We start from the raw sequence: 14,068 nt of genomic DNA, 5'->3' as shown, positions 1-14,068 counted from the left end.
GCCATTGGACATCACTGCTGAGGTTGGCTCTTAGACATTGGTGGAATGAGGCATTATTACATCACAATCTCAGCTCTGGAATGCTGCTACTCTTTGGGTTTCTGCCTGGTACTTGGAGCCTGGGTTGGCCACTGTTGAAAGCAGGATACTGAGCTTGATGGACCTTCGGTCTGTCCCAAATGACTCTTATGGGCTCTTATGTTCTTATGTGATCCAAGCATATGACAATGAAGCCATTGTGATATCATTGATGAGACTAGCTCTTAGGCATTGTTCGAATGAGGCATTTTGACGCCACAATCTCAGCTCTGGAATGTTGCTACTCTTTGGGTTTCTGCCTGGTACTTGGGACCTGAGTTGGCCACTGTTGGAAACAGGATACTGGACTTGATGGACCTTCTGTCTGTCCCAGTATGGCAATTCTTATGTGAGCCAAGTGTAGGACAATCAAGCCATTGGACATCACTGCTGAGGTTGGCTCTTAGACATTGGTGGAATGAGGCATTATGACATCACAATCTCAGCTCTGGAATGCTGCTACTCTTTGGGTTTCTGCCTGGTACTTGGAACCTGGGTTGGCCACTGTTGAAAGCAGGATACTGAGCTTGATGGACCTTCGGTCTGTCCCAAATGACTCTTATGGGCTCTTATGTTCTTATGTGATCCAAGCATATGACAATGAAGCCATTGTGATATCATTGATGAGACTAGCTCTTAGGCATTGTTTCAATGAGGCATTTTGATGACACAATCTCAGCTCTGGAATGTTGCTACTCTTTGGGTTTCTGCCTAGTACTTGGGACCTGGTTTGGCCACTGTTGGAAACAGGATACTGGGCTTGATGGACCTTCATTCTGTCCCAGTTTGGCAATTCTTATGTTCTTATGTCAGACAACAGTACATCCAAAGGCCAGATTTTAGCTGGGTATCAAATGTCTTCCCTGCTCCATGCACATATCCACTCAATTTAAAAATAAAATATAAATTACCTGAGCTGGCAGGGATCCCAAAGCCCCACCAGCTGAAGATCACCCTCCTCCGAAGGAACCCAGAACACTGTTGCCAGCTCAACCCATGTATGCTCAGTTTTGGGCACATGTGCAAAAACTGTGCTGGTACCAGTGTTGGTGGCTCATGGAGATGTTACTGGGCAGCAGTGTTCTGTGCTTCTTCAAGGGAAGGATGTCTTCAGCTGTTGGGGCTTTGGGATCTTTACCAGCGCCCACAAGAGTAAGCTGGGTGGGCCCCTGTCTAAACCCCTGCTATCAGATACTAATTCACCACAGGTGGGATCTTCGGTGTCAGATCCCAGGTCTGACTGTGTTTTTCCTATTTCTTCACTGCTCCATTCTTTTCTGAAGTAGGGGTGGGCTGGTTCCCCAATCCAGCTTACACTTCCAAGCAGCCCTGCCACCTCCTGAAACAATGGCTGGACTTGATCCCCAGGGCATGAAAGCTAAAGAGCCTCTGTGCTATGATGGTCAGGGAAGCAGGAACCACTCCCAGAGGAATTTGAAGGGATATTCAGAAAACAAAATCCATATTTTAGTAGAGCCACTAGAGGTCTCTGCTGTCCTTACTACACAGAAACTTAGAGCAGGGCTTTCCAAACTGTGGGCTGTGACCAGAACTGAAGTTACAAAATATGCATTTAGGATTATGATCTCGGCAGTGAAACCCACCAGCCTGCGCCTTCCCATGAGCCCAGAGTATGTGGAATATGATGCTTGCCATAAAATTTACATTTCATTAGATGTAAGAGGCTAAGCAGAGCACCGTGGCAATCGCTCATCTGTTCTAGGAGTGTTGCTCACAAAAATACTTGCAAATCTGGGAAACTGTTGGGCTTTAGAATTTGTCACTCACATGAGAAAAATTTACACGCACCTGGCCATTCCTTACAGGGAGTATTGGTAAGAGATATAAGGCAACTTATCCAGGTACGCTTGGAAATTATTTTTGATCAAGCTCTGTGGGCACCTACAATGATGGGAAATGTTTCTGCATCTTTCTGCCACATTTTCTTGGTACTTGAGGATCTTCCACCTCCGTGCGATTCGCAGAGTAATCGCTTGGCACCGATAGCTCTGATAAATACCATCCTAATGTTTTCTCTTTTTATCAGAGGGGACAGGGATGTCTCAAGTGATCATAACCTTTTCATTTTCCACAGTTCTCTAAGGAACATAATCTCAAAGCTTTTCCAGCAATCTGACTTCCAAGGAATGAGATCTGCCACCTTGTTGTGTAACAAGTTTCGGTTGTCACCAAGGTGAGCAACAGTTTCTAGCTCTTCCTGTCAGAATCTACAACTGTTGGTTGTATTAGTTTGTCTCTTTTTATGCTTGCTGTGAATCATCTTGTCCTGGGCTGCAAGTAGGGAATGGCCTGGTGGTTAGAGCTGCTGCGACTTTGATCCCAGCACTTAACCTCCATTGCCCCAGGGTTAGATAGGGACAATACTTAAGAGTTCAATGAATTGTAAACTGCCAAGACAAAGTGAGACTGGAGTCATTTGGAGCCCTGGTCTTGACCTTGGGGCTGCCGCGTGAGTGGACTGCTGGGCAGGATGGACCATTGGTCTGACCCAGCAGCAACAATTCTTATGCTCTTATGGGTGAAAATCTTCATGAAAAGGCGGTTATTAAATCCAAGTAAATAAATCATTCACCCTAGGACCCAGAGGAGTGGGGGTTGGAGTAGCTCCCTCAGCACCTCAGTTCCTACTGCAGCTCCCTGTGACTCCTCACGGCCCCATATAAAGCACAGAGAAAAAAACAGTATCCAGGCTGGATCCACACACACTTCCTGTTTTGTCATTCTATTTTCAGACACTGCACCGCTTTGGCAACTTCTAAGAGTTAAAAATCTCAAAGGTTAAGAAAGGGGAAGCTCTGCTGGTCCAGCCCTGTCTCCCCTGCTGACTTCAGCACAGCAGTCATGTGAGCTGAAAGGGAAGCAAAGTCCAGTCCCAGCGCCAGCAGCAGCAGACAGAGGTTTGGCTTGCTCCTTAGATCCCTGGGCCTGTTTTACTTTCTTTTTCAGCTTTCCCCCTCTTTCTCTGGGTCCTGCTATCCAGCATGGAAATGAAGGCAGTGGACAAAGCTGACCAGGGGAATGGGAGATGAGAAATGAACTTATAATTTAACCAGAATTCTTGATAACAATCTTATTTCTCGGGGTTTTAGGTGGCATGCTGCATGTGATCAGTTTTCTGTGCATGAAGGAATCTGTGCTTCTCTTTCAGGGGCTCCTCAAAGCTTCTCCTACAACACCCCAGCGTAGATCATGGCGCGAAGGTGGCTGCTGTGTCTTCTCTGTTTCCAGGCTCTTTCTGTCCCGGTGCAGTTAGACGGTAAGTGATGGGCAGTGGGATAGCTAGGTGGGTAGTTCTCTGAGCTATGGCCCAAATGGGCAGCTCGACAATTCCAGCATCTCTGTCAGCGGAAGGTGCTTTTAAGGAAAGACAGAGTCGAGCAGAGCAGAGCAACAGCTGCTTGTCCCCAGCACTAAAGTCATAACCACACAAGGTTTAAAGACAGAACGACTCCTACTTCCCTTTGCTAATATCAGAGGCTTCGTGCTAACAGGGTAAAGGGGATGGATGGGGCAGTTTACTTAGGGTTACCAGAAGTCTGGATTTACCCGGACTGTCCGAGCATTGGGATGGGTTTTCAAAACCCAGCAGTTTGTCCGGATTTTGAAAAGCATTGAGCTCAGAGCCGTGTCTAGAGAGCATCTGAGCATGCCTGGATGCGACATGACGACGTCACATAGATGCGCACATGCATGTGATGTCATCATGTCACATCCGCAGATGCGGCCCTGAAGAGATGAGGTTTGTGTGGGGCTGGGGCTATGGGCGGAAGGGGGTGGGGCCAGGCATCCTCTTTTTTTTTTTTAACAAAAAATCTAAGTTTACATATTTTAGACAGATCCTTATTTTGTGTCTGGAGCAATGAACCATTCAAAGAAGAGCGGCCAAGATGATGAAGAGGATGGAATTCCTCTCGTATGAGGAAAGACTAAAACGGAAAAGAGACGGCGGAGGGGAGATATGACTGAAGTCTACAAAATCCTGAATGGAGTAGAATGGGTACAAGTGGATCAATTTTTCACTCTGTTAAAAACTACAAAGACTAGGGGACACTCGATGAACATAAGAAGTTGCCACTACTGGGTCAGACCAGAGGTCCATCGCGCCCAGCGGTCCGCTCCCGCGGCGGCCCATCAGGTCTATGACCTGTGATGTGGTTCCTGTCCATTTCTGTAACCTACCTCTTCTTTTTATCTGTAACCCTCAATCCCCTTATCTTTTAGGAACTTGTCTAAACCTTCCTTGAAACCCTGCAATGTGCTCTGGGCTATCACAACCTCCGGAAGCGCGTTCCATGTGTCCACCACCCTCTGGGTAAAAAAGAACTTCCTAGCATTTGTTCTAAACCTGTCCCCTCTCAATTTCTCCGAGTGACCCCTTGTATTTGTGGTTCCCCACAGTCTGAAAAATCTGTCCCTGTCCACTTTCTCTATGCCCCTCAGGATTTTGAAGGTTTCTATCATGTCTCCTCTAAGTCTCCACTTTTCCAGGGAGGAGACATGAAGTTACAGGGAAATATTTTTAAAACCAATTGGAGGAAATTTTTTTCACTCAGAGAGTAGTTAAGCTCTGAAATGCGTTGCCAGAGGATGTGGTAAGAGCGGATAGCATAGCTGGTTTTAAGGAAGGTTTGGACAAGTTCCTGGAGGAAAAGTCCATAGTCTGTTATTAAGACACTGCTTGCCCTGGATCAGCAGCGTGGAATGTTGCTACTCTTTGGGTTTTGGCCAGGTACTAGGGACCTGGATTAGCTACTGGGCTTGACCCAGTGACGCTATTCTAATGTTCTTAAGTGTTAAGTGACTTGTCCAAAGTAACAGGAAGCTGCAGTGGGAATTGATCTCACAACCTCAGGGTGCTGAGGCAGCTGTTCCAATCACTAGGCCTTTCCTGCACTCCGTAGCTGGTGTTTGTTCCTCCTACACTGCACTTATTGAGTTGAGTGCCCTTGTAGGAGACAATTCTTTATGAGGATGCCAGAAGTTAAGCACCAAGATGCCACACATAAAGTGCTAATTCTCTGATGGCTGGGCATCCAGACGCTGTGATTCTGTGCAGCGTTGCGTGCATGTGGTAGTGCTATAGAAATAAGTAATAGGAGGCTGACCAATTTCCAGCCCCAAATCTGTTTTCTATCTGGTTTTGATTTTGGCTTTAATGTTATTTCATTTTTTGGCTTTATTTTCAGTTTCAGCTAAAAATATGCAAGAAGGTTTTTGCGGAAGCCCAAAATTTGTGTCTTGCACCCTTCTCCCCCCTCCTCCATCCTGAAGAGAAGTTGCTTCTCCTCCAAGACCCCCTCCCTCCGACCTGTATTTCCCCTTGGGCCTGCCTTAGTGGTGCTGCTCTGCTCTCAAAATGTTTGTCATGAGTGGGACATCGCTTCTGCCCTAATTACACCCAGGGATTGTAAGATAGAAACATAGAAAAAGCGGCTGGCTGCGGCGGTAACAGCTCAGATGCTCATTGGTGGGTGCCGCGGGGCAAGAGGGCACCCGCCGATTACGATCAGGCCAGGAGGGAGCCCAATCCTTCTTGGCCTCTCGTCCCCCACCCCCCTACATGATTGGGCAGGAGGGAGCCCAACCCCTCCTGCCCTCGACCGCTGATCCCCGAACCCCCGATCGGCCCCCCCCCCCCCGCCGACCTGCGACCCCCTGCTGACCCCACAACCCTCCCCACCCCCAATCCCACCCCCCATACCTGTAACATGTTGGCCAGACAGATGGGTGCCAAACCGCCCATCCGGCAGGCCAGCCGGCTGCAGAATGGGGCCGCATTGGCCCAGGCGTCTGAAACCCCGCCCACAGGTGGGGCCTAAGGCACCTGGGCCAACTAGAATAGGCCCAGGAGTCTTAGGCCCCTCCGGGGGTGCCGCTGGGCAAGAGGGCTTGGGCTCCCTCTTGCCCTGAACATAGTCGGGTGTTTTGCTGTGGGCCAGGAGGGCTTGGGTTCCCTCCTGCCCGGATCGTTTTAAGGTGGGGGGGATTCTGTAACCGGTATTGTTTTTGACAGACAGCGGTTACAGAATCCAGCTTTTAGGCGAAGGACTGGCTCCTCCTTCGCCTAAAAGCCCTTGTGTTGGACGTTTGGGGCTTAGGCGTTTTTGGTTCATTATGGGGTATAAGTGTAGACGTCGTGGGGGGATAAGTGTAGACGTAGTGGTGGTCTGGGCATTTAAACAGCTGAATGTAGAGGCAGGCCATTATCAAAAAAAGGATGTTTTTTTTGGTTATGGACATTTTCCCTGCTTCTGCTTTCAACGTTTAAGGCCTTAGGCCAAAAAGGGACTTAGATGGTTTTTTGATTATGCCCCCTATGGTTTTTCATTTCTGTTTTCATTAGCTATAGTCTGTAGGCGGAAGCTATTTTACTTGTAGGAAAAATAGTCTTTCATTATTTGAAGTATTTTATTTTATTCTGGCTTGGATACTTTGGGTTTAGGAGACAATCCCTGCAGTCCTCACTGGTTCATAGTCACACAACCAAACATGATTTTTTTGGTTTTGGACAAAAGCTTTCAGACAGTTTTGATGTCCATTTTGGATTCAGCTGAAAATGAAAAAAATAACTTGGTCAGCCTCTATGTCCAGACTCTGGTATAAAATACTAGCATAAATCACCATTAAAATCCCCATATTTACACCATGTCAAAATCAGGCGTAAATGCATGTGCCTAAAATGCAGCACTTTAGTGTATAGCGTATCGTATTCTGTAAGGTATGTGTGAAATTGTGGGATCCCTGTAAGCTCCCCCTTTGTACATATCCCTTTATATTTATGTGCACAAAAGTTATAGAATGCCGCTTAGTGTCCAGCTACTACCTAAGCACAGCATTCAAGGATGCATTGGATAGACACTGAAGATCCCGATGTAGAGAAAGGATGGAATCCAATGAAAGCAAAACTTAAATGCCTCTTAAGTGGAGTGAGCTGTAACAGCATATCAGAAATTGAGAAGTAAGATCAATGCCGGTAGACTTCTATGGTCTGGGTCTCGTAAAAAGCAGAGACAGATCAGGATAGAGGCTGGAGTGGGCTTCAATGGCAACTCCAGAAGTTGGGATGTAGCAATCTTCCATGGTTGGTACCCCAAAATTAGCAGGGAGGGATAGAAATTAAGTATATCAGAGTTTAATCGTGAATAAGTGCAACTTTGGCAGAGGGTCAGATTCAGTTATGGCCACCTTGTTGGTCAGACTGGATGGACCAAACAGGTCTTTATCTGCTGACATTTACTATATTATCTGTAAGTTCTAGCATTCTATAATTTACGCATACAGTTAGAGCCTGACATAAGAACATAAGAATAGCCTTACTGGGTCAGACCAATAGTCCATCAGCCCAGTAGCCTGTTCGCACAGAGGCCAATCCAGGTTCTTGGTACCTGGCCAAAACCCAGGGAGTAGCAACATTCCATGCTACCGATCCAGGGCAAACAGTGGCTTCCCCCGTGTCTTAATAACAAACTATGGACTTTTTTCTCCAGGAACTTGTCCAAACCTTTCTTAAAACCAGCTACATTATCTGCTCTTACGTGTTCCAGAGCTTAACTATTCTCTGAGTGAAAAAATTTTTCCTCCTATTGGTTTTAAGAGTATTTCTCTGTAACTTCATCGAGTGTCCCCTAGTCTTTGTAATTTTTGATGGAGTGAAAAATTGATCCACTTGTACCCGTTCTACTCCACTCAGGTTTTTGTAGACTTCAATCATATCTCCTCTCAGCCATCTCTTTTCCAAGCTGAAGAGCCCTAATCTTTTTAGTTTTTCCTCATATGAGAGGAGTTCCATCCCCTTTACCATCTTGGTTGCTCTTCTTTGAACCTTTTATAGTGCCGCTAAAGGAAATCTAGATAACTTCAGAGGATAAATTCTAAGGCCATAAGACACCAGAAAAGTCTAGAGCAACAGATGGAAGGATTAAAAACCACAGAAGTGTCAGACTGATTCTTACATTCTAAAACATCCCAAGTTTTTGAATTATGTCAGTCTTCAAGTCTGAAGCTGAATCACGGGGAGGGGGAAGGGGAGAGGTTTCCGTTAATATTAGATTGTACTTCCCTATCCAGACGACTTTGAGGCAGCCATTTTGTTTGCAGATCATATAAGTGTGATTTTGGTGAAGCAACAGCACTGTACATTTGTCCATTGTCATGTTAGCTCCTGAGAACTGTAAAACTGTCACAGATGTGCACAACAGGAGGACAAATAGGAAAAAGATGGCTGCATCACTCCCTTCTCACTGAAATGAGATATAAGTCATTCATGAGCTCAGAAGAAAGTGTCTTTCTTATAGGACAGAAATATTACAGGGTAAAGAGTCATGGATTCGAAACAGTGCCTTTCTTTGGTACAACCAGAGCAGTTTACATATATTATATGCAAGTACTTTCTCGCTCCCTCATTTATGTACGCCAAGCAATGGAGGGTTAAGTGATTTACTCAGAATCACAGACAGTCTCAGTGAAAATTGAACCCAGGTTCTCAGCCCACTGCAATAACCACTAGGCCAAGGCTTCTTGACCCAGCCCTTGAGCCACACCCAGTCAGTCGGGTTTTCAGGCTATCCGCAATGAATATGCGTGAAATAGATTTGCATGCCAGCCTATCTCATCCATATTCATTGTAGGTATCCTGAAAACCTGACCAGCTTGGTGTTTCCTGAGAACTGGGTTGAGAAGCCCTGCTTGAGGCCTTGTCCTCTATATTACAATCAAGACTGCAGGCCATTTCTGGTGATATCTGGACTATTTTTAACCGGCTCAAACTTAGACAACTAAGTCAATTTTAAGCACTGGCCAGTTAAATTATAGCAGCCAAAGATAGACCAGCAATTTGGGAAGCCCAATTTGGCTGCTAAACTTGGCCGGTCAGCATTTAAAATCGGCAGCTGTTGCATGATATAGCAGCTAAGTTTTAGCCGCTAAGCAGTAATATTCAGTGAAGATAACCAGCCATCTCCCCCTCAGTATTACCACTTAGCCAGCCAAATGCTGTTTAACTGGCCAGGAGCCATCCTGGTCAGTGAAATGTAACTGAATATCGAGTGGACAATCTTTAAAACCAGAATATTACCTCTGCCTTTCCCACCTGTCAGTCCGAGGGTGCAGTGACTAAACTTGACTGAGGGCATAGTTGAAATTCCACAGATTCAGGTGTCAAATATTCTTTGTGTTCTGTCCTTCCTATTAAGAGCTCTATGGGGATGATGCTCTTTTGATCCAGTCGCTGAGTCTGAAGCTGCTGAGATCTACCGAGGATGCCTACCAACCTCCAAACCCCAGTGTGCACCTGGGGCTACGCCTGTCTGATGAGCACAACCTGGAACAGGAGGCACATTACCTCCAGAAACTGAGAGCGGTCTTCCAGCCGACGACCAGCAGGTAACTGCCTCTCACTTTAGTGCTTCATTGTCCTGGATTCTGCATCTCACAAGCCCTCCTGCACGTCACCAGTTTTCTTAATAATGGAAAAATTCAGTATTCTGAAAACTATTCATATATTGAAGGATAATATCAATTTGACACCCTTCCAGATGAAGTGAGCTGAAATCGGAGCACTGCCACAGTGGCATGAAGAAAGCAACTCAAAGAGAAAGAATTGTGGCACCACAGTATTCGGGTGGGAAGGAGGGAGGGAAGAGAAGAAGGGATGATATGGAGGAAAGGAAAGCTGAAATAGAGAGAGCGCCTTGGAAGATGAGGAAGACTGAAAAGCAAAAGGGTGTGTGTGCTCTGGGGAAGGGAAGGGAAAGAGAACATCTCTGAGGGAATAGGAAGGGAAAGGAGAAAGAAAGAGAGAGTTTACCACGGGAGAAGAGAAGTATCCCAGACAAGAGCAAAAGAGAAAGAAGAGATATGTTCTCTTAGGCTTCCACAGCTAGCATCATGTTTGTTACAGTTCTCTAGGTCTCATCGCATCTAGTCAAATAAAATGACATTTCAACCATCATGCTGTGGTTTTCTTCAGGGTATGCTGCGAGGTCTCCAGTTTGTCTTTATATAGTAGATCCTCAAACCCAATTGGTTGGGGCTTGAGGTGAATGAGGCAGGAAAGTCCCTTGGTCACCAATTTGAATTGTGGGAAAATCAGTTGGTCTCTTTTTCCCATAGAATGGAAAATTCTCTGGTGAGTTTAAGAATGATCTCCCCATGACATCGGGTTATAACATAACATATATTTTATTTATATCCCACAATACCTTCCAGTTCGATGCGGGTAACATACTAAAAGAACTGTACAATATCAATGAATTACAATTCAATACAGAATTATACAACACCAAATAAAAAAACATGATATACAAAGTTATCCTAAAAACATAGAATCAATCCCCCCCCAAAAAAATTTACAAAACAAATAAGTATTGTTCATTCTAAGTACTTTTATAACAGACTTATCCTCTGATTTTACATGAATTCTTCGCATATTGGGGTCATATATGATTCTCGGCGGTCTCTCAGACTCATAGGCGCTTCTAATGTCATGATTCATGGTATCCAATAACCTCCCCATGGTCGCATAATATCCTCTCTGGATTGTAAATTGGCGTACATTTGCTTCTGCAGAGGTGACAACATACTTTATGTCTTCCTTAATATTTTCCCAACTATGTGGGTATTGTATTTCCACCAGCCCCGCTTCCCACGGACCCTGTAAGTCCAAAGGCCTAGCTATTTGTATGGTGAAATTAGAGCTGGTATTATGGGGAAACATAGCTGCCGAAGCATTGCTAGGCAATGTGATATAAGAGCCACCGTCATTCATTTTGGGTTTTTTTCTCTTTGTGCTGCTTCAAAAGACAAAATCAGATGTCTTGAATCTCTGAGGCCTTCACCCAACTGTTAAATTTATCAGGCCACCCCTTCCATTTCACGAGACAAATTTTGTTCTTACCCCCTCCTTTTACCTTTAGAACCTTTTCGATATGGTATATTCTGTCCTCTAGAGGCTTGACTTTTAGTAATTCTTCAGGATAAAAAGAACCTTGTATAGCTTCGCTATCGTAATCCTGTATCTTGTATATTGTTCTCTGACCCCTGTTTAAAACATCTTTTATTATAAATATTTCATCCGTCCATGTTTGTTCGTAACCTTTCTGAAATCTTCCTTTAAGTTTTGATAGCCTTACATGGTCTCCTTTCATTAAGAGATCCTTGGTGGGATCGCATTTGATGTTACTGCCGTAGACTGTTTTCCAAATCTGCAAAGAGTTTGAGGGTGTCACATCCAGTGTTCCCTCTAAGCGGGCGGGTGTTGTGAGCAAACTTTTTTCACTGTGAGCTAAAAATATCGGGCGCCAGCAAGTTATGAGCCAAATAAATATGTTGCTTTCTACCACAGAACTTCCTTACGTTTGTATGGAATCTATCCCCTTTCAACTTTAGAGAGTGCCCTCTCGTTCTCCCTGCCTTAGCTACTAAGTCTATTCCCTTCAGTACCTTGAATGTTTCTATCATGTCCCCTCTCAATCTCCTCTGCTCAAGGGAGAAGAGGCCCAGTTTCTCTAATCTTTCGCTGTACGGCAACTCCTCCAGCCCCTTAACCATTTTAGTTGCTCTTCTCTGGATCCTTTCGAGTAGTACCGTGTCCTTCTTAAAGTACCAGTGCTGGACGCAGTACTCCAGGTGAGGGCGTACCATGGCCCGGTACAGCAGCATGATAACCTTCTCTGTCTCTTCAGTCCAGCATCTGCCCCTTCCATTCACTGTCTGTCTTTCCCTGCCATCTCTCCTCCTGCCCCCCCCCACCCCCCAATTTGGTCTAGCATCCATCATCTTCCTTCTGTTCCCCTCATGGTCTGGCATCTCTATCCTTCCCTCCCCCCTGTGGTTTTTAGCATATCTCTCTTCTCATTTCCTCCACTCAGATCTGATCATTCTCTGCTCTCTCTTCCCTTTTCTTCTCTGGTCTTCCTTCTCTATTTTCTGCCTCCATCTAAATTAAATTCTTTCTTACTATTTAGTCCCGTTTCCCTCTTTTCACTGTGTCTACACACAGCTTGTCACCCCTTTCCCTCACCCCTCCATTATCTTACTATTTTCTTCCCCCTTTATTTATCTCCTCCTTCCATCCAGTATGTGTTCTTTCCCCACTTCCATTCAGCATCTGCTCTCCCTTCTCAACTGACATCCATCTGCCTTCTGCTCTCTCTCCCTTCTTCTCACTTCCATCATCTGTCCCCTTCTCTCTCTCTCTCATCTCCTCCATTCCATCATCTGCCCCTTCTCTCTCTCTCTCATCTCCTCCATTCCATCATCTGCCCCTTCTCTCTCTCTCTCTCTCTCCCCCCCCCCCCAACTTCCATCATCTGCCCCCCTTCCCCTCACCTTTGTGGGTCACTTTCTTTCCCCTGAGGGTGGCTCATGTCACAGGGGAAGCTTTGGCCGAGCAGAACCGCTTGATTGACAGTGGAACTTACTTGATTGATGTCGATGCTGGGGCCCGTTGCCGTTTGAAGGAAAAAAAAAAAGGTGGAAAAAAGGAACCTGTAAAGGCGAGAGGAAGGGAAACCTCCAGGACAGCTGCTTTTTGCCCTCCTTCAGCGGCCCAAGAGTTCAGACCAGCAGCGGCAGCTCTGTATGCTTTTAACTTCGGCACAGAGCTGCCCCTAATCAATAGTTTAGCGCGGTTTCATGAGGCAGCCTCGGGGCCTTTGATAGCCGGCCCGCTTCGATGATGCGATGTGGGCCGGCCTAGCAAAGGCCCCGAGGCTGCCTTATGAAACCGCGCTAAACTATTGATTAGGGGCAGCTCTGTGCCGAAGTTAAAAGCATACACAGCTGCCGCTGCTGGTCTGGAGGTGCGGAGACAAGGCAGGAGGCAAACGCGGTGGAAGGCAGGAGTCCCGGCGAAGGCAGGAGTCCCGGCACAGCGACTGCAACAGGAAGTTGCAAGTCAGCTGACGTCGGCCTTTCGTTGCGGCGGGGACAGAATCCTTCGCGGACCGGCAAGATTTTGTTTGCGGACCGGCGGTTGAAGAACTGTGCTCTACACTGTGTGCGCTGTGACGAGAAACTTGTGCGCTGCGAGGTAATATTTTGTGCGCCAGCGCACCCCAGCGCAGCTTAGCGGGAACACTGTCTACAGGCCTCGCCTGTATCGTTCTGTGAAAACTATAATTATAGCTGTGCACTATAGCCTGTAGGACGTCTTGATAAGTAAAGGTATTATGGGCTGTAAAATATCTCCACATTTTGGATTTTAAAGTCCTGTTAAATCTTTCCACTACAGCTGCTTTAACATCATTATGGGTCATAAAATGGCTAACACCTTTTTGTTTTAATAAATTCTTCAGAGACTTATTTAAAAATTCTTTACCCTTGTCTGTTTGAAGTTTTTCAGGTGTACGCCCTAAATTAAATATTGTTTCAAAGGCTTCGGTGACTTCATGACCAGTTTTTGTTTTTAAAGAAACGACCCATGCATATTTTGACAGGATATCTATTACCGTTAAGATGTATTTGTAACCGTTGTTATAACGGGCAAAGGCTGACATGTCGACTAAGTCACTTTGCCACTTCAACTTCCGACACAATTGTTTTATTTCTTTTAAAATGGATTCTAGCCGGTCTGTGTAAATTGTATGCGTTTTGACCGGTGATCCAATCCACCACATCTTTTCTCCGGACTGTTATATCACTCTTTTTAGCCGCTTGAAGTAGAGGGGTAATGCCTCCATAGCTTCCTGCCGCGTATGGATCATAATAAATTTGCTTCAATAAAGATTCTTTCATAGCTCTGCCTTTTTAACAGAGCCCTGTTAGGTGACAGCTGCTTTTGGTTTTTTTTCAGATTGTTAAGACAACAGTAGGAGGCCGGGACAAGTTCAGACATGTTTAAACACACCTCCACCTCTCTCCCCCTTGGCTTTATCAGGGGAGGGGTGCTGCAAGGGGCTTATCAGCTGTTACCATGACAATAGGGGAGCTGGCCCATTAACCATTAGCTCAGAATTCCTACTGAAAAGTG

At 45.7% G+C, this 14,068-nt stretch overlaps 1 protein-coding gene across 1 annotated transcript in view; it reads left to right on the top strand.

Moving 5' to 3' along the window:
* Nucleotides 1–2,846: 2,846 nt before the first annotated feature.
* TCN2 (transcobalamin 2) overlaps nt 2,847–14,068 on the top strand; it is a 38,970-nt gene continuing 27,748 nt past the window's right edge. Inside the window, exons 1-3 of the mRNA XM_033957264.1 lie at nt 2,847–2,996; nt 3,248–3,355; nt 9,291–9,480. Coding sequence (XP_033813155.1) covers nt 3,289–3,355; nt 9,291–9,480 — 257 coding nt within the window. The 5' untranslated portion in view covers nt 2,847–2,996; nt 3,248–3,288. The remainder of the gene's footprint in view (nt 2,997–3,247; nt 3,356–9,290; nt 9,481–14,068) is intronic.

Source organism: Geotrypetes seraphini, chromosome 8 (genome assembly GCF_902459505.1).
Source record: "Geotrypetes seraphini chromosome 8, aGeoSer1.1, whole genome shotgun sequence".
Lineage (NCBI taxonomy): Eukaryota > Metazoa > Chordata > Amphibia > Gymnophiona > Dermophiidae > Geotrypetes > Geotrypetes seraphini.
Note: the sequence above shows the minus strand (reverse complement) of the source record. Positions and strands in the feature narration are given on the sequence as shown.